The sequence below is a fragment of the Bombus impatiens genome, unplaced genomic scaffold (genome assembly GCF_000188095.3).
Source record: "Bombus impatiens unplaced genomic scaffold, BIMP_2.2 scf_0582, whole genome shotgun sequence".
Taxonomy (NCBI): domain Eukaryota; kingdom Metazoa; phylum Arthropoda; class Insecta; order Hymenoptera; family Apidae; genus Bombus; species Bombus impatiens.
The window spans coordinates 1,424,486-1,449,141 of NT_177001.1; the positions used below are offsets into that span (position 1 = coordinate 1,424,486).

A 24,656-nucleotide genomic window follows, 5' to 3' on the forward strand; every position below is an offset into this window, starting at 1 on the left:
GCTGCAAAAATACGCTTATGCGCTTTGCAGCCGGAAATGAAACGCTATATAGGTTATACTGAAACTTTTAAAATACTGTTCTGGCTATAACGCATCCAATAACTTTTGAACATAATTTTCATATTTAACGTAACATTTCATAATTATCGATAATAAAATATGTCAAAGCCCGAATTATAAAAAAATGTTAAAGATATAACGATATAGTGACCAAACATTGAGTGGTGAGGATGGCGAAGCGACGATCTTGAGCGGCTTCCCCGAATTTGTCCAAGCTATATAGCCTCTTGGAACCATATTTTAAAAGTTCCAGCGTAACTTATGCAAGCCATACGCGTTATGCTTTACGTCTGCAGGCGTCTAAATATGTACTTTCACGACTCACTGTACACTACTCGCAGTATGTCGGCCGCGTATCGGCGAACAATGCGAGTTACGAGGAGCGAGGCGGACTACGAAAGCGAGAGTCTACATCAGAGAAAAGAGTACAGAGAACGGGAGAGGAGTGTAGGGAACAAATAAAGGAAAAGGAGGCCGCGATAGCAACACATATCCGCTCTCGACAGTTCGCCTCGAGTCACTCGATTCGGGAACAATTCTGCCAATGACTGTACATACTGTCTCCTTACCGTTTTGTAGATTTTACGTCCACGACTGCCGCGCTGTATATAGATAAGCATATATACATACAGAACATGTATTGTTGGTGGAAGCAACATAGTGAGGTTATATAAATTGAAACATTAAACGGCGACATTGATATTGTCGCATCTAGAATCATAGCGGCATCCTGAACTTCAAGTTATAAACGTGAACTGATACTTAAATGTGTGAATGTATATTCACAATTTTAGTATAATGTGCACTGTGTGAAAAGATAGTAAATTATTAAATTCTAAAATTTGCTTCTCAAATTGTATAATGTACAAAATTTGTTTAAATGTGCTACAAACGAAGAAGCAATTCTGAGTTGACATAATATATCTATGTTTTAGATTGCCGTTAGGGCTATGAAATAGACTTGTAATCACGCTATATCGCTTCTGCCAGCTATGCATGAAAACACGATCGATGTTAATTAGATTCATTGAATGCTGCATTGAGAGAGAAACTGGAGCATTTTGAAAAGAGTGATCGCTCCTGCGTTTTCCGCAGCCTCCCTCCTCTCATCTTTTATTTTTCCTTTCTTTGTTCTTTCATTTCGTTTCTTTGCTTTTTATTCATCCTCATGAAACAACTTCCATCAGTATATTTTATTGTATTTCTTCATAGGGAGTAACGTTCTATAATATCTCATTGCGCGAAGTGGAAGCTACCGTTTCGTCGCATTTCAGCCACGCTGATCTAGATGGATCACAGTCTAGTCAATTACGAAGTCCGAATTGATCATGTGTCGCGATCTCTTAATTACGATTGCTCGATGATTTTTCGCTTTTACGAGACAATTTTTTAATCTTCTTTTTTATACTAAAAACAATTTTTTATACTGAATATATGTACAGCTTTTTACTCTGTATTTTTTTCTTCTTTTTACAATGACCAATATTTTATACGAAGATCGGTTTTTTTTACACCCGTCTTACGTGACGATGATCTTTTTTTCTTAAATCTATATGAGGTAACGAATTGTTTGATGACATGTGTCGATAGCAACGATATGCGAATGTACAGGGTGTTATATTTAGATTATATCTTTGAACGATTCCGAAAATTATTCGTTGCAAGTGAAAAATGTTTCACTATTATTCTACAAAGATTATGAAGAAAACCTATTTTCATATTTTTCATTTGTTTACAAGATTTCACATATACAGATTAATCCAATGTACATCTTTCATAGATTACAAAAACAGAATAAAATGAAGACGTGAAAATAAACAATGATAACATTGAAATCTCATTTAAATCTCGACATTGAAATAATTTGAATGATATGAAATATCAATGCTTAGAATGCAACACACTGTATATTCGTTGCATGAATAAATCAATCTCTGTTTGAACGGCATAAACAAAGGCAGCTGATCTAATTAGAGGAACATGGCCTTAAAAGAGAGAGAGAGAGAGAGAGAGAGCGAACGAGCTAGAGAGAAAGAGAATCGAATGAACTATAAGTACTGATTCGTCCGTACGTTTCTAAGGATTTAGGCGATAACGCACACGAGCGAGCACTCGTGCAACGAGACGACATACAGAGCGCAGTATTGACAAATTGTAATTTATTTTTCTCTCCTCGTCGTTGATAATATGCTACATCATACTTTCTAGCTTTTTCCAAGCAAGCAATCAATCATCAATCAATCTTATTGATCAAGTATTCTCGTAATAGTTACATCTCTTCATTAGCAATGAGATAAACCCTAGCTCGTAACATTTGTATTTGTATGTACCTGTACTCTACGTGCATTTATATAAATACATATGCGAAACGTGTCCGTAATTATCCATCCTATCGAATCCATGTTTTTTTTCTCCTCTTTTAGATCAACCACATTTTTATCGTGTATATCTTCCCTTTGATCTTTGTGTTCTTTTAGATATGACTAAATATCTTGCTAACATACAACCTATTGTCGAAAATATTCCAACTATAATGCCTACAAAGAGACCAAGGAAGAATTGGAGATCTTCATTCAAGGTCCTCGCTGGACTGATTGGAGTTAGGAAGTCTAAATTCCAATCCTTTGTCCTTGCCATGTAACGCAACCAATAGATTAACCTATCCACAGCAGGATTTATTCTATCACGAATGGTTAAAGATACTTTTCTAGCATTCTCGCGATAGTCCATGGTTTCATGAATCTGAGTCACAGTATTAGCTAGTTCTTCGCCAGATGAAATATGAATCTCTTCAGCGGAACGTGCAAAGCCTAACTGAACCGCTCGTGCAGCATTTTTAATTTCGTTGGGATTTCTGGGGAAACATATGACTGGAGTTCCATGGAAAGCAGCTTCGAGGAGTTCTGTGTCTGCACAGTGACTTAACACCACTCTTGTACGTCCATAACCTGCAATAATATGATAATAATATTATCAAAATTATTTTAAAATATATTTCCCAATTAATTTACACGTGATAAGAAAAGTTAGAAAAGAAAAGATAATATCTCTCATAGGCAGGCAGAAGAGTATAAGTCATTTTGGTCACTAACAACAAATTTTGCTTTGTTTATGGTTCTAATAATACAAGTCAATTTCATTTCTTTCCTGCTCTTTTATCTATGATTCTAATAGTATATCCAAAATTTAACACCTGATCTTAAGCACTTTAAATATTGTAAGTGCTTTTCTGTCAAATTAATAATCCTGGTGTATACTCTTTTAAATGATATTGTTCTTTAAAATGAAAGAGTTAAAGTAATTAGTTTTAATCAGGAACCTACTAGGATTCTATGAGGAGACTATAATTCAATGTAGTCTTTTACCTATTAAATCTTGCCGATCAATTCTCGAGTGAACGAAAAGATTTTCTGGTAGAGCATTATTTGAATTTCGCCATTTCATGTTCTTCCAAACTACTGCTTGGCCCTCCCTGCCTTGAGGTAATTTCTGTGCAAGCTCCCTAATTAACGTCTCATAATTTTCATCCAGAAGAGCCACAATTGTACCCACTCGATACTCGATCAGAGCCTTGTGTAGGTCGCTTTGTAATGGATGTGCCCCTCTACAGTGATGACAGCCGATCTACAATAAAGATTGTTAACGGAACGTTCTTCTTCGATAATTTTTAATTATACACCAAAGACAGAGATGGATATTGCGTGGTATTATTAGGGAATTACGGTGTACGTTACGTGGTAAGAAGAAAAAGAGGAAAGGTATCAAGTTACTGAACTGGGATTCGAACCTAAACCGTTCATTTTCCAAACGAGTGCACTAATCAATTAAGCCTCGCGTAAGTTCAATATCATAGTGTAAGTTAAGGGAGAAGGTTATTTTAGAATCGGCGATTGCTGAATTATTAATGGCTTTTATATGTGAAATGTTCTACTTTTTAAATTCTCTAACTTCCTAATTTTCTAATTTTTTAATTTGCAAATTTATTCATTTTCAAATATCTAAAACTGTTCCAAGTCCAGTTTTAGCCATTAACAACGAAACGCGCGATTAAATGTACTGGACATTGAAAAATATCTTATTAGGAGAACAGAAAACAGAATCGGAGTAAACATTTTTGATATCTCACTTCCACTATCAGCTGGGTGAGTAATGCATAATCCGAGCGTAGGATAACGTCAGCGTCCCAAAGTATAAGGCGAACATCAGCGTATAGATTATCTAAATTGAGACTGATGTCTGGCAAGTATTTTCCCACTATCCGGAGAGCATACACCGCGTACTCATCCCGAGCCGTGGAGAATATTGACCTCCTTGTAGTACTCATCCACAACCTGGTCCAAACTCCTGTATTCTGGACCGATAAAGCGGCACCAGTATATTCGAAAACATATAGTTCTTCTTCTCGATTGCGCGTCCATATCACTGGAATAGACTCAATAGCTCTTGCCCATGGAAGCAAACATCCATCGTGCCTACAAATTTATTATCTACGATATTATAATTTTCTATATTATTATTTATATAATTTTTAATTATTAAAACTAGAAAGTAATTCATAGTCTTTCTTAGAGAAATCTATAATTTAATTATCAGTTTTATTTTTAATCATTAATACTTCTTTTACTTTTAATCGAAAAATGAAAAATATTAATTTTTTTCAATTGCAATTCCTAATCGCAAAAATTAAAATTAAAGACAAGGATAACTAGAGAATACTTAAAACTTCTTGAGTCAAAAATAATTGTTTCTATGATTCTTGACTTAGAAAGCAACTACCGAAAGTAAATTATGTCTAGAATGATTAGAAAATTATATCAAAATGCAAGTAATTGGAATATACTAAAATTACAAAAATTCGATATATTTAGTACTTTTAAGCTACTACGAAATCGAAGCTATTAAATATTTAAAATGATTTTAATGTAATTTTAAAAATTCTTTCGGAAACTACACGGCAATGATACAAAGTACCATCATTAATGAAATTCACTTCGATTGTAAATATATATAACTATATTGAACTATACCAAAGTGCAGGAAATATAGTGAAGGTAGGTTGAATTTCCTGTATCTTCTTCGCGATTTGTTCATCTTTTAACAAAGCTTCACAGGCTTGAATCGTTTTCTTTGTAGAATATGCAGATTTGTCAACTTCCATTTTCACTGTGAGCACTTCAACATCGATCAAAGTTTCGTAAACTTCGTCTTCGTTGGACTCCGGTATAATTAACGTTGTATCGATCCCTTGATCCGACAAAGTGTTGGCTAGTAAAGATATGTCATAGATATCTTCAAAAGCGACAACCACTGCCGATTGCGGGGGTGCAGTTAATGTAGAACCGTGAATTATATTCGCCAAATACATAAGTACGTATAACGTAATAGTTACCGACATTTTGATCGAACAATAGTAACGATCGATAAAGATTAAATCCATAAACGTTTACTTGAAAATATAATATTTTTAGTACATTAAGAAGAAAAATTGCGAAGATAGCCGTATCACATATGTAAAACCGCGTTCATTTTAATTTCGAGCAATCTTCAGTCAGTTATCGCTATATTAACCACGATTTCGAAACTGGGCCAATAATTCGCTAAAAAAAGAAAACTAAAGAACCGCCCGGAAGTTCTTAATAAAACAACACTACTTCCTACTATCCGTTAATCTATATATGGAAACAATTAATCTTTAATAAGTCGTTAATTTCTCCAGTTTCCAAATCACTAATTCCACACCAACTTCATCTTTCGAAAACACTTATATAAATACGATATATTCATTTATTCCTCGAGTTTACAAATCACCAATTCGAGGTATTTTCTTTAGAAAACACTTCTGTTATATATACGTGTATGTTCTATATAGGCACCTTATATGTGTACAATTGATGTAATAGTTAATACAAGACACAATATAAGTTTCGATGGTTGTGTTTAATTTATTCTACAACATACACGAATCTGTACAATTTAGGTTTTGGACACCTGTTTGAAATATGTGATGTACACAAGGTACAATTTTCGCGCCTTAGATATATACTCTCACAAATTACATAAATAAACAACACTGCTTTTTTTACACGGAGTATGTAGACTTTGCGTAAAGAACGCTGGACAGTTTAGCCCGAGGAAAGATGAATATTAGGTCCACCAGTGACTGATTCTATAACACACAGAATCGCCATGAAGCGTAAACTATCGCGTGGGTCGTAAGTCGTAAGTCGTAACACGCGGCTTTCGTAAGCAAACTTTGCCTCTGAACAAGAAGAATGTTTCACACACGAAGCGGCTAAAAGTTCCTGGAAACGTACGCTCTAGCTCTAGATATGAATGCGTGCACTCCATTTAGGCATGATGTGTGATATTATCATATGATGCTAATGTAGCAATTTAATTAAATCCTTTAAACACAGAATAAATATATAGCAATTATGTATTAACGTAATAAAAATTGAGATGTTGATGTAGCGAGTTGAGGTTAAGCTCACTAGTAATACCGATTAAATTCTTGATGAATATAGAAGGGTTGTGCAGTAGTTTTCACACACACTCTGTTCTATTTATTCACATTTTTGTACACTATAATAAATGTATCAATCTTTTATGATCAAAAATGATTTTCTAATCTACAAATTGTATTGACTGATAATACTGTATATAGAATATTAATAATTTTTTATGGTTAATGTAATAATTTTTAAATTTTTGAATGTTTTTTATTACTAACGTCCGTTGGAAAGAATATTCACAATAAATGTCTCATCACTACAATGCCATCTATTAACCTAGAATATGATAGAGTGCACTGTATCTGATTAATTTTGCTTGAATTTGCTTTATATTGGTTAGAAACTGCGAAGTGTAATTTTAAAGAGAGTTCTGTGACAAAGGATCTAAAATAGATAATTGTAAAGTATAAACCGCAGTGTATAAGTATCTTATAATAATTTATTATTTTTAGTTTAAGCATTGACTGTTTATTCCTCAAATGCTCGTATTAAAAGTCAATGACGTTTAAAACGAATAAGGTTAGCTGTAAAGCTGTTTATAAAGTTTTTAAATAAAATACATAATGAATAATGCTTAACTTTCTTACAAATTTCAGCATTTTTATACGATAATTAGTAAAGTTTTAAATATGTATTATTTTATAGGTATAATAATATAAAAAATAAAAATGAGTTTCACATACAGTACTCCAAAGTCTCAACCCAGTACTACTCCTGCAAGCACTGTACCAACTACAAGTATATTTAATATTTTGTAATAATCAAAAAATATAATTACACCTTATTGTCCTACAATATTTTAATTTTTTTGTAGCTTTTACGTTTGGAGTCGGTGGTGCTGGAGATGCAGCAAAACCAACGGGATTCTCGCTTACATCTACACCAGTGCAAACTAAACCTAGTGGAGTATTTGCTACTGGATTAAGTGGTACTCCTGTTCAGAGTCCTGGCTTTACTTTTGGAACACCAACTGCTGCTCCTACAACCACTGCACCTTCACAAACACCTGGTTTAACATTCAGTACTGGTACAACTGCAAGTACTGGCATAACTCCTGCAGCAACTACTGCGACAGTTCCCACAGGATTCTCTACACCAGCATCAGCTGGAAATACTTTAAGCTTTAATTTAGGAGGTACTACCACAGTGACAACAACAACAGCAGCGACCTCAGCTTTTGCATCCAAGCTACTTACTGCTGGATTTGCCTTGGGTGGTGGTGAAACTATTGTATCCACTGCTAGAACTGGCTTAACGTTTGGTACACCAAATACAATAACAACAGGAACTGGGTTTACTCTTTCTGCAACACCTGTTGTAACTACTGCTATAGCTACAACCACAACAGCAACAGGTATTAGTTATTAATTTTCATAGTACATATGTATTATAATAATCCAAGTCTGTTTTATGAAAATAACCATTGTTCATTGTCCTTACAGGTTTCTCTTTAGGTGCAAGTGGCACAACATCTGCAGCCACAGGATTTACTTTCGGTACAGGGACAACTTCAACTAGCACAGCAGGATTTTCTTTAAATCAGACTGCAGCCACAGCAAGCCTCACATCTACTCAAGCATCATTGGGTACAACTACAACGTATGTCTAGTTTTTACTGTTATTTTGTAATATGAGGTTAATATAATATTTTGTTATTTACTAAATGAAACATAACAGTGTCAGTTCATCTGCGGGTACACTTCAACCTGCTTCTATAAATTCGTTTGAAGAATCCATAAATAAATGGACCTTAGAACTAGAAGAGCAAGAGAAGGTGTTTGTAAATCAAGCTGAACAAGTTAACGCTTGGGATAAATTGCTTATAAGTAACGGAGAGAAAATAGTAGCACTGAATCAAGAAGTTGAAAGAGTCAAAATTGAGCAGCAGCAGTTGGAGCATGAATTGGATTATGTTGTAAGTTAATTATTATGATATATTAAATAATATATAAAATATAAACACTACAATTTTACAAATATATATAATTACAAATACAGGTTGGTCAGCAGAAAGAGTTGCAAGACTGTTTAGTACCACTAGAAAAGGAATTAGCATCTCTTTCAGTATCTGATCCAGAAAGAGAATACACATATCGTTTAGCGGAAGATCTTGATACTCAATTAAAACGAATGTCAGAAGATTTGAAGGAAATCATCGAACATTTAAATCAGGCCAATCGCACGCAAGATTCCAGCGACCCTATTGTCCAAATTGGCAAAATATTGAATGCTCATATGAACAGTTTACAGTGGTTAGATCAGCAAACAACTTTGCTGAATCAAAAGATTCAGCAGATCGATCAGATGCATCAAAATTTCAGACAAGAGAATGAACGAAACTTCAATTTAGCATATAATTAACGTTAATAGTCGAAAGTTCATTTTGTATCAATTGCCTTTATGCGTAAAAAAAACTCAAGGGTGTATAAAAAATAAAGAATTTATATTGTATGAAAACAGTTTGTTAAAATTAATGCGATTCAAATAGATACAGAGGGTAAGAAATACTGTATTTTAACATAATCTGCTACATGCAGAAATAAGTTAACCATCTTGTCTTGCAGTATGTTACATTTCACGCCATCAGGATGTGTTATGTCCCAAGCTAGGAACATGAAAAACTTCTTAATATCTATAGTAGCCGATATTTTGTCTTCTTGACTTTGTTGACTACAATTCCAAACTTGCAACTTTTGGAAATGTGTAGACACTGTGGCGCTGTCCGTGTCGATTTTCAATACAAACACGCCGGTTTTGTCGGCGCTTAACGTTAATTGTGGACTCATGTTTTTCATCCTTTCTACAATATGTTTTACGTGTTTAAGTTGAGGCATATCGACCGAAATCTGGAAAAAATTAAAAATAGAAAAATAAAAGTACAGTGGTTACAAGAAGTACACGTTTGCACATTATTCTATTTATTATAGTAATTAAACATTAATTAACTAGATATGTTCACTTTCGTACCACTTAGTAATACTTGAACTGCTACAGAGATATGATACTATGAAAATGAAATATCAAATCTGATTTCAATCTCAAATCTCATTTCATTGGAAAAGAAGATATTAAGTTATAAATAAGTGCAAATACTCCCTGTACTATGAAAAACTAATAACAATTAAGAAAGAACTAGACTGCGAATTTTTATGAAAATTCATATTTTTGAGAAAATAAAAAATGTTGACCTTGGTAGAGCTTTATTCCACCTATCAAGTAGTATAACGGGTACTGTATTCTGAATATTTTGTAATATTTTATGAATTTTTGCACATTGAAATTTTTCGTAAATACATAAAAATTTGTAGTATAGAAGTATCATAAATAAAATAAGCAGAAAAAATTGTTTGTACATGAAATTCAGGAATATTTGGTGCTTGATGCTCGGTCCATTCGCGTCGTGGTATGACTCTGACAGGTACATCGTGCAAGCATTGTCTTGATTCCATGCTTAATGAAGGTAACTCAATTTCTATAGTGAGACACGGTTGTCGCTTATTCGTTAATTTGATTTTAACGCTTTTTGCGGTCATTCGTAAAGATCCTAGGGATCTGGCAAGCAATGTGGGATCAAATTCTAAATAAATCTCATTCTGTTCTTCAGAGACGCCATTCATAATGTATTCAGTAAAAAAATGAGTCTGACTTAGTTCAGCCCAAACCATCGATGCTCGGTCATCAGTAACACTGAAGCATAATTCATCCAACGTTAACCGCAAGGTACACTGTTTTGTTATTCGAGCGATAACATTAACGATATCTGAAATAAAATTCTATATTTTAATATTATTGTATTTCTATGAAACTAATTGATAATAAGAGGGGTTAACATTGCAATTCGATATAAATTTTTATTACGTTGCATTCGGTATAAAAATTTGTATTGGTATTGCTATTTAATCGTAGACGTTGAAATACTTCCGGTATATAAAAAATTGCATAAGAATAAGGGTAACGTAAATATACTAATATTTATCGATATTTAATTATACACAACAATTGGCAGGGAAGGTTAGAAATAGTTTCCATGATTTAAACTCACTGGTGAAATCTCTCATTGCAATTACGTCCATCATTCTACACCTGAATTTCATCCTTGATAGTATAATGTATAGTTTTTATAAGACTCAAGTATTGGATCTCTTGTCGTGTAAATAAATTTTAGGCGGGAACTTGTGGTACAATAATTACATACCGATGACCATTTGACAGGCCATAATTCGACATTTTTAGTGATTACAATGTACTTATAATAATTCACTATTTACACTACATTTTGATCACAAGAAAACAATGCTCCAGATTCTACATCATTAAATATATAATTTATATTTTGTGAACAAAAATTTATATGTAAAGATCTGTATTTAATATAAAACAAAAAATTATACATATGACACGTAAACACACATAAAAAAATATGACAACAGGGCACAAATAGAATATAAAAAATCTAATTTCGTATATGTCTTATTATTTTATTTATTTCTTATATTACAGAAACAAATAAAATAATTTACTTACTGTGATTACAAAAAATATAACGTTGTATTTGACCTCAAGAGCTCCAAGATTTGTGTATTAAAATTTGTACGTTATTATTAACTCCTATTTCTTCTATTGCAGATACAAATAAAATAATCTAATTATATTACATATTATAATCTCAAGAAAGATAACATCGCATTCTTCTTTATCAACAAACTTCAAAATATATGTTGCTAAAATTTGTAACGTAATTTGCATGTCTCTCAACAGATGTCACTAACATACATATTTTCCGTTAATTTTCGCGCGAGAAATTACCCTAGTCGGTTCGAATGTCGAATGACCCATAATCTAGCAACGTGAGATCTAAGTTTCTCCTGTCAAGTTTTGTGTGTAAACAAAAGCAGCATATCAAACCTTACGTCCGATAGGTCGCGTCCTTTCGTTTGACGGTTCAGTTCACGAAAATTGTTCACATTTTGACATACAGTAGTCCTCGTTACGTTTTCTCCCTTGGAAGTTGCGAATCTTAGTTGTTTGGTTAGGGGTGAGTTCGGCCATGTTGTCAAGTTCGACGACTAACAGAAGTTTATCGTAATAAATCGTGTCTCGTTAACTGTGTTTCTGGAGCGGGCAGCAAGCAGCGAATCATGCAACACTGATCGACATGCGGTTTGCCAGAAAGAGGTGAGTCTCTATCTCTTTCTCGTAAAACGTGTGAACATATTTCTTATCTTTTTCTATTTCTTTCCCTTTTCAACATTCTACATACACTTACATTTTCTATATAGAAAAATGGGTATTTAACTCGTTTAATAAATTAAATTAAATTAAATTACACTTGTATCTAGGTCCTGTCATATTTGCTGACATCAAGCTCCTGAGTGATTATCAATCGATTAGAAATACATCCCTATTTAAGTATGTGTTATTAACTTTGTTTTCTTTCGAGGTAGTTAACCCCGGGAGCGAAGAAACAAATTCTTGACCGCTAGAGTTACGAATTCTTGCAAAAAAGTTATTTTCGTAACAACATAGGTTCAGTGACATTTTTGTTTTGTTACAATATTCTTTATATTCAAATAATATTCGATTGCAAGAGGAGTACGAAATATTATATTTTGAAATAAATATTAAGGAATTATATAATTTAATCAATTTATCACTTATTAGCCGATCGCGGATTTTTATACAATTATACGAAGTTTAAAAATATAGAAATCTATAGAATTTATATGATATGTAGAAACATAGAAAATATCAAATATATGGCATTCTTTGTAATATTAGATAAAATATAGATAAAACGAATATCTGCTTAAGTCATACTCTTTTAATTGTATCCATGAAAATATGAATTTGTATAAAAATCAATAGCTTGTTCATTATTAATAGAAGACGTCGTAAATTGTTCGAACAAGTACTTTACGACATTCGATACGTGTGTAGTTCGTATTACAGCGAGACTTTATTGTTCTCAGGAAACATGCTCCCAGTAGCCGAGTATTTAAATGATCCGCGTGTATATTTTTTCCATTATCGAACGTCTAGTCGAGGCAGGTGGTAAAACACGTGGCATGCGTAGAGAACATGCACCGGTCCCATGTTTTTTTTCCTTGTCTTCTTTCATCTTTTAGTTACTTTTGCCATTTCTCTCTTTCTAGCTTCTACTTTTCATCTCTTTTCGTCTCTCGTGTTCACACTAGCGCGTTGTACACATTCTGTCTTCGTATTGCACGACACATCAGTACGAAGAAAACGCGTAGTACCCAAGGTTCTCACCCTAGGTCATAAGATATGTACATACGTCGAAACACAAAGACTAAGCACATTCTTTCGTCGGTTTTATCATATATGTACCTATATAAAAATCACTATTATTATTATACTATTATCAAATAATATTTAACATTTAATTATTCTAAATTCAATTTATGTATAGTGTCTGCTCTTATCAATGTATCTTAATGTATAATTAAATCTGAAGTTATACATATTACGTAGTTAGATATATATGATATTGAATTGCTCGAGAAATTCGTAGTCTTTTCAAAATTGGAAAATTTCAATAAAAATCATCAATACTGTATTATTTAAGAATATGTCAAAAATGTTGAAATGATCTTATTGCCAGCTTAAATATTCACCTTCAAAAGTCTCATTTATCAAATAAATCATCTATCCTGATTTTGACAAACCACTTAGACTAATGACAATAAACAGGATACTTTAAAACCTTGCAAAAGCCATTTGAAAGAGATACAAGTCGCCATAAAATAGAGTACAGATTAATTAATAAATTTCTAATTTTGTTCTATGAGCTTTCCAAACAACCTAGTATATTGTTATAAATTAATTTTTGTTTTCAAACCATTGATTTTGTTTTAATTCTTAAATCTTCTCGCACCATCGATCGATTATCAAAAAGTTGTTCGATCCTGTGAACGACAATTTCGAGGTTAGCCACTATCTTGCGTTGTCGAAGTTTTTGCATCGATATCGTCTTTCTCATTCACGGATCCGGTAACCCAGAAAGGTATAAGGTAACGACGGGAGTTGAGAACTCTTTTCGAAAGGGTCAGCTTTCTCTTTTCGAAAGAAAATATTCGAGAGAAACAATCGAGTGTAGATACTTGTGTACCCACATTGGCGCCACAATATTCTATGGAAAACGCGTAAAAGAATACACATTGCGTTAAGACACACTTGAGTATACGTAGAGTACACTTTGAGGTGAGCTATAGGGCTATAGGTTATTCAAATAGCGGCCATATTGCTTTTTCATGAGGAAATGTAGATACATTGTGTATACAAAATTCCCTACACCGTGTTTTCAAAAACTAACGACATATATAATGACAATATTATTATTACTAATATGTGTGATAAATAATAATGTTTAATGGTATTGATACTATAGATTAATTATTTATTAATCGTATATACTATTATCGTGATGGAGAGGGGTCGTTTAAATTTGAATTTGTGTGATATCTACTTCGTTTACTTATCAAAGAAGCACTTAAGCAACAGAAAATAAAATCGTATCATTTATTTAATGTTTAACAGGCGTTGCGTATCTGACCTGGAAAGCTCTGATTAACCACAGACACGTTTCGCGCAAACTGGATCCTCCCTTCCGACATATCATCAGCTCTGGTCCCATTTCTCTATATGTATTTGCTTTGCAATAAAGGCAAAGCAACGACGAAGAGAACCGTAAAACCTACCGATAAATTCCTTCTTTAACAAGTCATTCCTGGAAAAGTCGGCCTCGAATGGGACTTCACGCTTGTTCAAACGTTCACGTTTAACCCTTTAGCGCTCGATACCTTCACCATCTACACCTTAGGTACGGTTCTTGGATTATAACACGATAGAATCTTTTCGTTTGCCATATTTTCTAGACCGAATAAAAAATACCTTAATAGGTATATAAAATCATTAAATTTTTTTTTATATTTGTTTATATATATGCATATAGTTATATATTTATTTTTATATTTACATTTTCTTTCCTTTTTAATAAGGTCAAGGATATATGTGGGTACAGTTTATATTTTTCATTGCTTTCTTTCTGAATTTTTATAAAAATTAATATACAATAAATCAAGTAAATAACACTTGATCACGATTTTTGAGTTGTGACGAATTCAAATAAACATTTAAGATGTATAAGATATATTCTGGTAAAACAAAGATTATTACATGTTTATTCAAGATAGTCGAATAATATATTCCTTGACCTATTCGAAAATGACACTTGTGCTTCATGGACGGTGGCGCTGGGTTTTGTTTCTATCTCGCTACGTAATCTAGCCACAGCTATGAAAATGCTTACTCGTCCTGTAAGCTTGTGGATGATCAATCGTATACAAACAGTAGAGGCCAGTGAAGCATAATAACGAAGTGACTTCCGTTCATTAATATTTCTTTCGTATCGTGGTCTGGGACTACGTCCCCTGAAATTAAAGGTCCAGATGGTACGAATCCACCCCTGATCTATTTTGAGCTTTCGAGCGATCTACACGACCCTCGCTAACTCCCCCTTGGCAAACTCATTTCACCCATATTGCATTTCATCAATTTGCAGCACTACTCTTATTAATGGCGCAGTTATAACCACGCCACCGACGCGTCTCTGTAGTTTGATTTTCGATTAGACTGCGGATGTTTGTGCATTTATAGGAAATGTTAAAATTCAAAATGCACAGAAAGCATAAAAGATGTAATATTCAAAATGCAGTACTTCTGATATTTAGTGAGTGAAACAAATCTCTGTGTAAGTTTTACTTTTGGTTTAGTAGGTTTTCATAAAAAGGAAATTTACCATTTTTTACAGGAGGACAATTTTGTCAATTAATCTATCGTTACCAAAATTGGTCTATTGCTTAATTTTGGAGCTAAACATATATATTTTTCCACCCTCTTTACAGTTGAAGAAACATTACTTTGTATGATATTAAAATATTCCGGATATTAAAATGTTATTTGTCTTAACAATTATGTAAAGCTTCAGCTAGACCTAACGGATTTTTTTTATCTTTAGCTATTTTGTATTGAAATATTCCCTTTTACTCACCCAATGACATTATAATCAACAATTCAACAAAAATGTACTTATCATGTTTTTCTCTTATAATCATCAACATAAATTTACATAAACATCCATAAATCTGACTGATAATTTTAAAATAATATATTTCTAAATTAGTGATATCACGTGCCACATACCCTTTCAGTATCTTAAACATTATTTGGCTAACGAAAAAGATCACATTATGGTACTGGTTTGCGAAACGCGCGTCGATTATTCGACTTGGTTTGAGCTGATGTCCCTTCATCCCAACATCCAGGGCATGTAACGCTTCTACTTATCAATATTAACTCGTCTGTTGGGAGATAGAGTGACGTCAACTCACGAACCCGGTGTCCCGCATGGCAACTGCCAAGGCGTGTTGAGCCAGGACGCAAGGACAGACGCAGCGCATAGCGCACGCGGTGCGTTCACACACATTAATGCGCATACGTATGTTTCCCCAAGCTCGTGTGCACAGCCCTCGTGCTGCGTTTCTTGCTCCGTACTCTCGTGCTCCTTCCACACCTCCCTCCTACTCCCTGTCTTCGACGCCCCCTTTCCTCTCCTGTTCTTTTCTTTACACCTTTTGTAAACTCTTCCTCCTTTTTTCGAACGCGTTTTCTTTCAATTTCATTTCCGCCCGTCTAGTATTTTCTCTTTCCTTTCTTTCGTACAATTTGCATCTTTTTCGTACACGACTATGTAATTTTCCTATAAAAGCTATAACTACAAGTTATATTAATTAATTATAGGTATTTTAATATAGCTATTTTAATTTGGTATATAGTATAATTTGTTAAAAGAATTTTATATTATTTGTTATTTTCCAATTGAAAATGATTGGTAAAATAGGAAAACTTTATCTTTATTGGTTTAATTAAGAAAATAAAATACAATGCGTTACACAAAACATTTTGAAATTGTGTCACTATAATGAGACATGACTATCATAGCTGTATTGGTAAAATTTGAAACAAATCTGAAAATGTATATTAAAGTTACAAGATATTTACTACAAATACATGTACAATTCACAGAGATTAGTATGGTCTTTAAACAGCATACGAATTTATCAATTAGTAAGTGCAAGTCCTGGTTCCAAATTTTACCAATATAGTTATAGCAGTCGTATCTCATTACAGTGCTAATGAGATTTCAAAAAGTTTCATATAAAAGTCTCTTATTCCAAGCGTTCTAGTAGTTATTAGTAACTGTATAGATATATTCACTATTTTGTCCCCATACCTTTTTTCTCTACCTTGATCGTGACATTCCTTTCCTACATTTACTTGTATCGAAAAGAAGTATCATTTTCCCTCGTCCAATTCCTCTCTCCTTTTCTCGTGTATGTACAAACATGTGCACGTGTATACCCTTTCTCTGTCTCCCTCGATGTCGCGTAAGGCCCTGTATTCCGGAATACGTCACTGAACGGTACGCATTATTGGATAAAAGAAACGAAGAAGGTTCATTTTGTCTCGTCTTATTTCTGTGAACGCAGCAGCTGTCTTTTATTTGTCTTCTCTCATACTGACGCGAATCATGATTGCGATTGGGCCACCACTATGGAATGCGTGCAAGCATGTGACAGGAAGCTTTTTAATCTCGTTGGTTGACTGATAAAAATGTCTGCCAGCGACCGATTTATGGATGTCATTGCTAGGTTATGTCACTATAGTGTATTTTATGCTTGGCTTATGACTTTACTTGGTTGACTTCAGTGGGTGAATTTGTTAGCTCGATTTCTTGTACTGTTGCTGATAAAAATATTTGAAGTATGATTTCGGAAATAAGAATGAAATATCGTTAATTTTAAATTGTGAACACTTCGGTTTAGGGCCACATTTAGTCCTACTCTCTATGGGGCCATATTCTAAAACTTAACTGTACAATTTAATTAGGCCTAATAATGATGTTGCGCCTAGAGTCTCTGAAAATATAAATGTGGCCCTAAATAGGTCATATAGATAATAATTAGTTTGTTTCCGATTTAAGGAAATATTAAGTATCTTAGTGTTCAGGGTAAACATTTTGATTTAATCAAACATTATAATGTAAACTTATAGTAGGTTACAGGTCTCGCAAGAAATATCAATATTCTAACGTTATCTCCATGTTTTCCTCAATCTTCAACTGTAGTCTCCCTAAAAATATTGAGCAGTATAATACACGACCTCCTTTAAAGCCATATTTTTTGCCATTAACAACTTTCGATAACGTCAATATTTATGGAGTTACGCAGTGTTTCCAATTACATGGGGATCATCCTCTATATACATAGTACATACCTTATTCCTAAACTTTTTCTGGGGCTTGTATAGTTTACTCTGAACCACTAAGCGAGACATCAAACATTTATGCGGACATGAACGTAGTATATACACGTGTTTCTTAATTCGATAATTAACACGCATAAGTAGAGTTTGGAAAGGAGAAGAGAGGCCTCAAGGGAGGCAGTGCTAGCAGACTTAATTACTCGGTCGTTAGTACGCTTAAAACAACACACGATAAAATGCCGTGGCACGACCGATGTTATCTCGCTGCTCTAACTATCACCGTGGGCCCCTGTAATTTTCAATCGTTTCATTACGCGCGCAGAGGCCGACGAAGTTCGAAGACCAGTCGAAAAATCCGATACAGGAAGAGTCAGCCATAATTTATGCTCGCGTTTTTTGGCCAGTTACCGACCCACGGACACGAATCGGGCAGCAAGTACCGCAATGCGGTCGGTAACTCGCAGTTTCTGAGGTACACCGCGTTAATACAAGCGAAATTACAGGGTGCCCGCGAGTTCCTTGTACCGAATACCAACAGCGCCACGCTCGATGGTTCTCAGTCGCCTCCAGGCGAGTTATCTATGGGAGTATATAGGACCAGTGGACGTGGAACGAATGAGAACCCGGAAGGCGGATTCCCCGTGCACTTCAAAGGGAAAAACCTGTCTGCGTTGTCGAAACGACCTGCATCCATTCTCAGGCATACCGCTCTTGCCTTCCATCCGACGTATATGGCGTCTGTTTCGTAGCTGGTCCCGTTCGAGGAATTTCATGCCACATAGACGATTAATTTGTCTTATTCAACTACACGTCTAGTGCGTGATATTATTTGAGGACAGCTTATCATTTATTTTCCCGACAGACGTTTTTTCAGAGTGGATAGCTCTTAATCCTATTCGGAGCGGCCCCCTTTTCTTCTTCTTGATTCCGCAAGAATACTGAATGGACAGGGGGTATGTCGGGTATCTGTAGAAACATTATTGAATTTTTAATAAAATACGTTATTATGCAAGTATACTTTTAAAGAATAATGTTTATAATAGTAGGACTCTCTTGCATAAAGTAATATCTGTAGTCAGATTTTTCAAATCACAAACCAAGTTACCAATTTTCAAGTTACCAATGTTAATATATCATCTGGTATAATAGTGACAAATTTTATAATAGTAAAATAATCATACTAAACGAATAAAATTCTACGAATAAATATCATCAATCAGCTAATTGTCATATTCGACGTAAAATTGCAAAATTATGAAACTTAACCCTATGCCTATCAATTTTCTAATATTACTAGTTACTAAGTAATAATCGTACTAGGAAACTCAATTCTCCAAGTTTTCATTAGAGGTTCAAGAGAGCAATGTGGATCGTAATTCTTGCATCTCGTGCATCTTCATTCGTGCATGTCTTACGGCATCGAAGAAGAATAATGAGATAGTAGGTTACCTTTGGATGGATCACGCGAACAAAAATTTGTCTGTATAGAAAGGTATCATCGTTCGACGCATCACACGCTTTACTTTTGCATTCACTTATTATAATACGAAGTCAAAGGATATTACGCCATCTGGTATGGTTTCGGCAGTCCGAGCAAGGAACTGTGTAATCTGTGCCGGACAATATCGCCGATTCAGACGAAAAGGGGGGAAAAAGATTCCGGCATAATTTTTCGCGCTTCCCAAGCTACGCGCATGAATGGTAAATTTTTTTTTTCTATCGGGGCAAAAATCTTTATTCTGCGCCTGGGTCTCAGGACCGGCCCAAAAAGAATTTCGTGACCTGTTCCACGAGCATTGCATTCATTTCCATATTCTATGTATTTAGTGTTTACGTCTACTTCGTATCCGGTCGTTGTTCTGAATAGCTGACAAAGCCTGGCAGAGGCTGGCAGAGGCTGGCAAACTGGTAAATGAACTAGACGTTTGATATTGAACTCGCCGTTAACTCTTTTTCATTTGATGCTGCACAATACGCCGTTACGGCAGCGAATAATTGAACAAAGAAAAAATAATATCTCGTTGAAGTTACCGACATGGTAAAACGAGAGGCATATCGAGGTCTATGCTAAAGCTATACACGGAGACGCGAACAAAGTGAGCCATTAGAACTCGTTCTTACAAAATGAGCTAAATTCTATCAACTTAACCATATCAACATAACAAATGTAGCTTTTTATTTAACAAACAGGTTAAACTAAAGAGAAGTAAAAAGTCAGACACTTTTCTAAATCTCTACTTTATTTTAAATACGAGTATAAATCTAGTTATCTATAGCTATGACTAGGCATAGTATAACCTCATTGTTGTGTGCTTGTTATTGTTAAGTTTTGGAATTACGATAATTATTTTAGTCATAACTCAACAACGCCCTCTATTAGTATAGATTAAGCAATATTGATTATTAATGAGGTTCGGTTTGATTGCCTAGTGAACAGCTTTATTTATCGATAAAGTGGCAAAGGAACCGAAATGATTTGGATCGACTTTGTTGCATTTAAATTCGGGGTGTAAAGAAATGGGTATCAACTTTAAGCGATCTGGTTTTTGTTGTTCCCTCGCGTTTCGAGAGTCGATCGGTTCTGAGAAGGCAACGGCGAAACCGCGAGGCCTTGCAGAGACTTATATTCCGGACCCCTTCCTCTCGTTTCTTCGTCTTTCTCGCGTCTTCTCTTCTCTTCCGTGTCCCCGGCCACCTCTTCGATTCCTTCGTACTTCTCCTCATCACTCTCCTCCCGGTTCATTTGTTTCTCTTGGTGCGCCTCCTTCTCTTTCTTAATTTCGCTCTTTGAGAACACAACGAGTCCTGGTTAAGGCCGATTCACACTGAATTAAGTCAAAACAATGCGGGGAATTCGAATAATCATTATGGACTCTGCGTTTCAATGACTCGTTTAGTATGATATTTCTTCGACGAGTGAGTTCTTCAAGAGTCGTGTTTATGGTTGTTTCTTCTTATATTCTTTATCTGGAATTTGCGTTGAACTCGTCTCAAGACGACCTCGCCCCCTGTCATGGTTACGTTCAGGAAATTATTAGCGTCCTTTTTGTCAATATTAAAAGTAATTTTACACATATTAGATTGTTTGTGAGAAATGAAATTGCAAATTTGAAGCGATTCTCGTTAAAATTGCACGAAATTATAGGTGAAACTGTGCCACCACTTCGATCAAATCTGAGGTAATATAATGCGTTAGCTCTGAGTGACAGTGGTATTAAATTGTTCGCAGCTGCCTATGAATCGTAGCTTAAGGTATTCTTCACGAGAAGGTGGGACAATTCGTAAATATTTTCCTCGAGCTATTGCATTTTTAGTGGCTCAAGAATTTTTAGGGATGATTCTGTTGATACTATTGCATCCTAACCTTGATGTATCGTGTACAGGATATTCTGTTAACATTTTAACAAAACAATATTTTAGAAATGGTTTAAAACATTGCTAATTAATTATGCACTTAAGAAATATGATTTTTATATTCATATTATATCGCTACAAATTTTGATTTTATCGCTGCAACACTATGTACCTGGTCCTAAAGAGAAATCAAGAAAGTTCGAACTTGATCGTGGGCGAAGGTATGCTACAGAGGACTGTACACTCTGTTCAACGGCCTGAAAAATTTTCTACCGGCCCATCTCTTGCATAATACGTGGGACACCCATGAAGACGGCTCCACGTTATTACGTGTTTATGGTGTACAGCGTCGATGAACGCGATTACTTTCTGGCACCTCTGAAAATTCTAAAATTCTTAAATAGATGAAAACACTAGGTATTTACATCAATTTTACCATAACCGTTATTCATTATCCATATATTATGTCTTCGTTACTAACTTCTTTCATGAAGACATCCATGAAGACAGACATTAACTCTACTACGGTTTGTTTTCATAGCAACCATCCAGATAGATCTTTATTCATCAAAAAATTTAATAACAAGAACATAACCTGAAACGAAGTGTAGGTCATAAACTCGTACTCTATATAAAAGTACAGCATATTTACAAAAAGAAAAAGAAAAATGTATATGTATATACACACATATATATATATATATATATACATGTACGTATTGGTAGACGTTGTTCCAGCCGAACTCCACGGTGGGAAAGTATTCGCGAACAACGATGCAGACGCACCCTGAGGCGTGCACAGAGCGAGAGGTATTCACCAGAATTAAAGTACGTTCTCACAAGCAATGCGTCTCTCTTTTGTTTTGAAAACATTGCCTTGCACTTTCCTCATTTACCGTAACATCTCATAACGAAATCACAGCGACCTCAAGGTCGTCGTAAATGTCATAAAATTTTGCTTTATTAGAAGTCAGCTTTAAGCCATTGACTAACTTTTTATTAATTTTCACTTTCTAGATCCTAAACTCGTCGTTCCTATGGTAACATGTCACGTCCAATCCTCACACTTTACACCGTGTTCTTACACGTGTGTTCGACTGTCCAACAGTGTTCTTTATGTCTGACCACTTCCTCCGAGTCACAATGGTAGACGCAGTTTTATGAGTATTAAAAGATGCACGAGCTGTTTCTTGCGAGTAACACCTGGCCGAACTCCACGGTGGGAAAGTATTCGCGAACAACGATGCAGACGCACCCTGAGGCGTGCACAGAGCGAGAGGTATTCACCAGAATTAAAGTACGTTCTCACAAGCAATGCGTCTCTCTTTTGTTTTGAAAACATTGCCTTGCACTTTCCTCATTTACCGTAACATCTCATAACGAAATCACAGCGACCTCAAGGTCGTCGTAAATGTCATAAAATTTTGCTTTATTAGAAGTCAGCTTTAAGCCATTGACTAACTTTTTATTAATTTTCACTTTCTAGATCCTAAACTCGTCGTTCCTATGGTAACATGTCACGTCCAATCCTCACACTTTACACCGTGTTCTTACACGTGTGTTCGACTGTCCAACAGTGTTCTTTATGTCTGACCACTTCCTCCGAGTCACAATGGTAGACGCAGTTTTATGAGTATTAAAAGATGCACGAGCTGTTTCTTGCGAGTAACACCTGTATTTGTACTGCACCAATGGGCTGAAGAGTAAAAGAACAGTAGTTAAATTGTACATTTCCTTATGGGCCAGTAATTATCGTTCAAAATGTTATCGTTTGATACATTTCATTTGATACATGGAAACTTAAACTTTAACATACATAAATCAGTTGACCACATATCTACGAATGTACGAATTATACATGACAATGTTTATATTATCAAACATTATGTTAGAAAATTTGTATTTCAAATATAATAGCGCGCATGATTTTTAAACGGATACCCGGTACGCACAAGGGATATTCTTCCGCAAAACGGTTACATAACTATAATACATCTAGACGGTAGCCCTGGTAATTCTCTCGGAGACTGGAAAACGATCAGTAGTCGGCGTAAAACAAGGACATCCTTGTTCCGAACGTGACTTCGAGATTACTCGGTAGTGATTCTCCATGCTTTCCTTCGTTTTGCATGACAACTGTCTTTGCATAACAGGGAGTTTTCCATCCATGAAGAAGGAATTAAGGAAGTGTCTACTGCATTGAAATTCGAAATATATCATTTAAAATTCAAATTTTTGGGATTTAATTAAATAACCGTTAAATTTATTTGAAGAAGGATATATATATATATCCTCTGTTCCAAGGTCGATATGGCACCTTTTTTTATCCTTTTTATCATATTCAAGCAATTTTTTTTACTACACATGTATGCTATCCTTATAGAAGAAATCGTTCATTAAGTATCATTCATAAGTGTATGACGTAATATGTGGTGCGTCAAATCACAAATTCCATCTATCCTCAGTGTGTATGACGTCAAATTATAACTAACTCATTTTCATGTACATAGTCATGTCATAGACACCATTTGTTCTAGCGCGAATTTAAGAACTGTCATCTCTTATCGTCATGAATATCAATACATGTCTACTCGATGTAGTATACTTTCTCGTTTAACACGTTCACGCTGGCGCTGCTATTTGTGTTTCTCGCCGTGAGGCGGCGCTCGTATTCATGTTCACAATAAATTTATAATATTGGATTGTTATGTTCTTAAATAAATCCTACTTTCTTCAATTAATATACGTTAAATTTCTACTATTTAAATTTTCAACTGTATGGCAATTTTTTCTAGTTACTAAACGAACTACATTTTTGGTGGTACGTACCGTCTGATGGAACATTCAAGTGTGAGCCACCGGTGGTGCACGCCGCCTGATAGGGAACTTAAGCGTGAATCACCGGTGGTACGCCCGGCGTAACGTGTTAATGTCTCATGTTTGACAAACTCAAATTTGAGCGTATGTAAGTATATATACCTAATCTGGTATATATGTACTTGGTGAATTTTCAAACTTAATTTTTTTCGAAATAATATTTTAATTAATTAAAACTTAATTTTTTCCGACATATTTTAATACATAGAATATGCTTCTGTCGATTATTCAGTCCTGCTCAGGCCGGAATTAGCCAAATTCAAATATACATACATGACAAATTAGTAAACTTACCTTTTTGAAGTATATTATCGTGTTATTCTACATATTTCACTTATTTTTGTGTGTAAAATAACCTTCTGCCCTATTGTACCACATATTGCTTCGTACCTTGTATATCTATATTCCAATCTTTTATCTTTCGGCCTCTACATACATCTATACATTAATGCCAAAATAAGGAAGGGTTTAACGAGAGAGCTTTCATCACAGCATCCACCATTCGATTAT

General features: G+C 34.7%; 4 protein-coding genes and 1 long non-coding RNA gene across 11 annotated transcripts in view; 2 read left to right on the top strand and 3 right to left on the bottom strand.

The window, feature by feature from the left end:
* Window positions 1-914: 914 nt before the first annotated feature.
* LOC100743908 lies at window positions 915-5,532 on the bottom strand. Its single transcript, XM_033322295.1, has 4 exons — window positions 5,088-5,532; window positions 4,187-4,532; window positions 3,426-3,684; window positions 915-3,008 (listed from the first exon to the last, which is right to left on the bottom strand). The coding sequence occupies exons 1-4, from the start codon at window positions 5,495-5,497 to the stop codon at window positions 2,497-2,499; spliced, it is 1,527 nt and encodes a 508-aa protein (XP_033178186.1). The 5' UTR covers window positions 5,498-5,532; the 3' UTR covers window positions 915-2,496.
* Window positions 5,533-6,167: 635 nt separating this feature from the next.
* LOC100743677 (nuclear pore glycoprotein p62) lies at window positions 6,168-22,999 on the top strand. Of its 5 annotated transcripts, XM_012388784.3 has the most exons (7): window positions 6,845-7,091; window positions 7,218-7,310; window positions 7,387-7,926; window positions 8,015-8,171; window positions 8,250-8,487; window positions 8,571-8,957; window positions 22,988-22,999. In XM_012388784.3, the coding sequence occupies exons 2-6, from the start codon at window positions 7,241-7,243 to the stop codon at window positions 8,931-8,933; spliced, it is 1,368 nt and encodes a 455-aa protein (XP_012244207.1). In that variant the 5' UTR covers window positions 6,845-7,091; window positions 7,218-7,240; the 3' UTR covers window positions 8,934-8,957; window positions 22,988-22,999. The 5 variants fall into 5 exon arrangements, with proteins under 5 accessions (XP_033178189.1, XP_033178188.1, XP_012244207.1 ...); XM_033322298.1 differs by lacking the exons at window positions 6,845-7,091; window positions 22,988-22,999 and adding an exon at window positions 6,168-6,279 and having other exon boundaries at window positions 8,571-9,603; XM_033322297.1 differs by lacking the exon at window positions 22,988-22,999 and having other exon boundaries at window positions 6,842-6,971; window positions 8,571-9,603.
* LOC100744026 (checkpoint protein HUS1) lies at window positions 8,999-11,251 on the bottom strand. 3 transcript variants are annotated; one of them, XM_012388793.3, is made up of 3 exons: window positions 11,097-11,251; window positions 9,926-10,332; window positions 8,999-9,418 (listed from the first exon to the last, which is right to left on the bottom strand). In XM_012388793.3, exons 2-3 carry the CDS (start codon window positions 10,235-10,237, stop codon window positions 9,053-9,055), a joined length of 678 nt encoding a protein of 225 aa, XP_012244216.1. In that variant the 5' UTR covers window positions 10,238-10,332; window positions 11,097-11,251; the 3' UTR covers window positions 8,999-9,052. The 3 variants fall into 3 exon arrangements, with proteins under 3 accessions (XP_012244216.1, XP_003491670.1, XP_012244215.1); XM_003491622.4 differs by lacking the exon at window positions 11,097-11,251 and adding an exon at window positions 10,615-10,888; XM_012388792.3 differs by lacking the exon at window positions 11,097-11,251 and adding an exon at window positions 10,431-10,584.
* Window positions 11,390-24,656, top strand: part of LOC100744142 (transcriptional activator Myb) — a 42,670-nt gene continuing 29,403 nt past the window's right edge. Inside the window, exon 1 of the mRNA XM_012388776.3 lies at window positions 11,390-11,747. Within this exon, the coding sequence (XP_012244199.1) occupies window positions 11,728-11,747 (20 nt within the window). The 5' untranslated portion in view covers window positions 11,390-11,727. The remainder of the gene's footprint in view (window positions 11,748-24,656) is intronic.
* Window positions 13,823-16,355, bottom strand: LOC112213324. The gene is made up of 2 exons (XR_004462234.1): window positions 14,569-16,355; window positions 13,823-14,463 (listed from the first exon to the last, which is right to left on the bottom strand). It is a non-coding gene; the product is annotated as an uncharacterized LOC112213324 (long non-coding RNA).

What these genes read in the sequence shown, in the direction of transcription:
- LOC100743677 (XM_033322298.1), top strand. Translation starts at nt 7,241, where the DNA reads ATGAGTTTCACATACAGTACTCCAAAGTCTCAACCCAGTACTACTCCT. An exon ending in AAGCACTGTACCAACTACAA is followed by an intron (nt 7,311 to 7,386) that starts GTATATTTAATA and finishes ATTTTTTTGTAG; the next exon opens with CTTTTACGTTTGGAGTCGGT. An exon ending in TCATTGGGTACAACTACAAC is followed by an intron (nt 8,172 to 8,249) that starts GTATGTCTAGTT and finishes GAAACATAACAG; the next exon opens with TGTCAGTTCATCTGCGGGTA.
- LOC100743908 (XM_033322295.1), bottom strand. Translation starts at nt 5,497, where the DNA reads ATGGATTTAATCTTTATCGATCGTTACTATTGTTCGATCAAAATGTCG. An exon ending in ACTATATTTCCTGCACTTTG is followed by an intron (nt 4,533 to 5,087) that starts GTATAGTTCAAT and finishes ATAAATTTGTAG; the next exon opens with GCACGATGGATGTTTGCTTC. An exon ending in TCACCCAGCTGATAGTGGAA is followed by an intron (nt 3,685 to 4,186) that starts GTGAGATATCAA and finishes TCTTTATTGTAG; the next exon opens with ATCGGCTGTCATCACTGTAG.
- LOC100744026 (XM_003491622.4), bottom strand. Translation starts at nt 10,666, where the DNA reads ATGAAATTCAGGTGTAGAATGATGGACGTAATTGCAATGAGAGATTTC. An exon ending in TGCAATGAGAGATTTCACCA is followed by an intron (nt 10,333 to 10,614) that starts GTGAGTTTAAAT and finishes ATTTTATTTCAG; the next exon opens with ATATCGTTAATGTTATCGCT. An exon ending in CAAATATTCCTGAATTTCAT is followed by an intron (nt 9,419 to 9,925) that starts GTACAAACAATT and finishes AATTTTTTCCAG; the next exon opens with ATTTCGGTCGATATGCCTCA.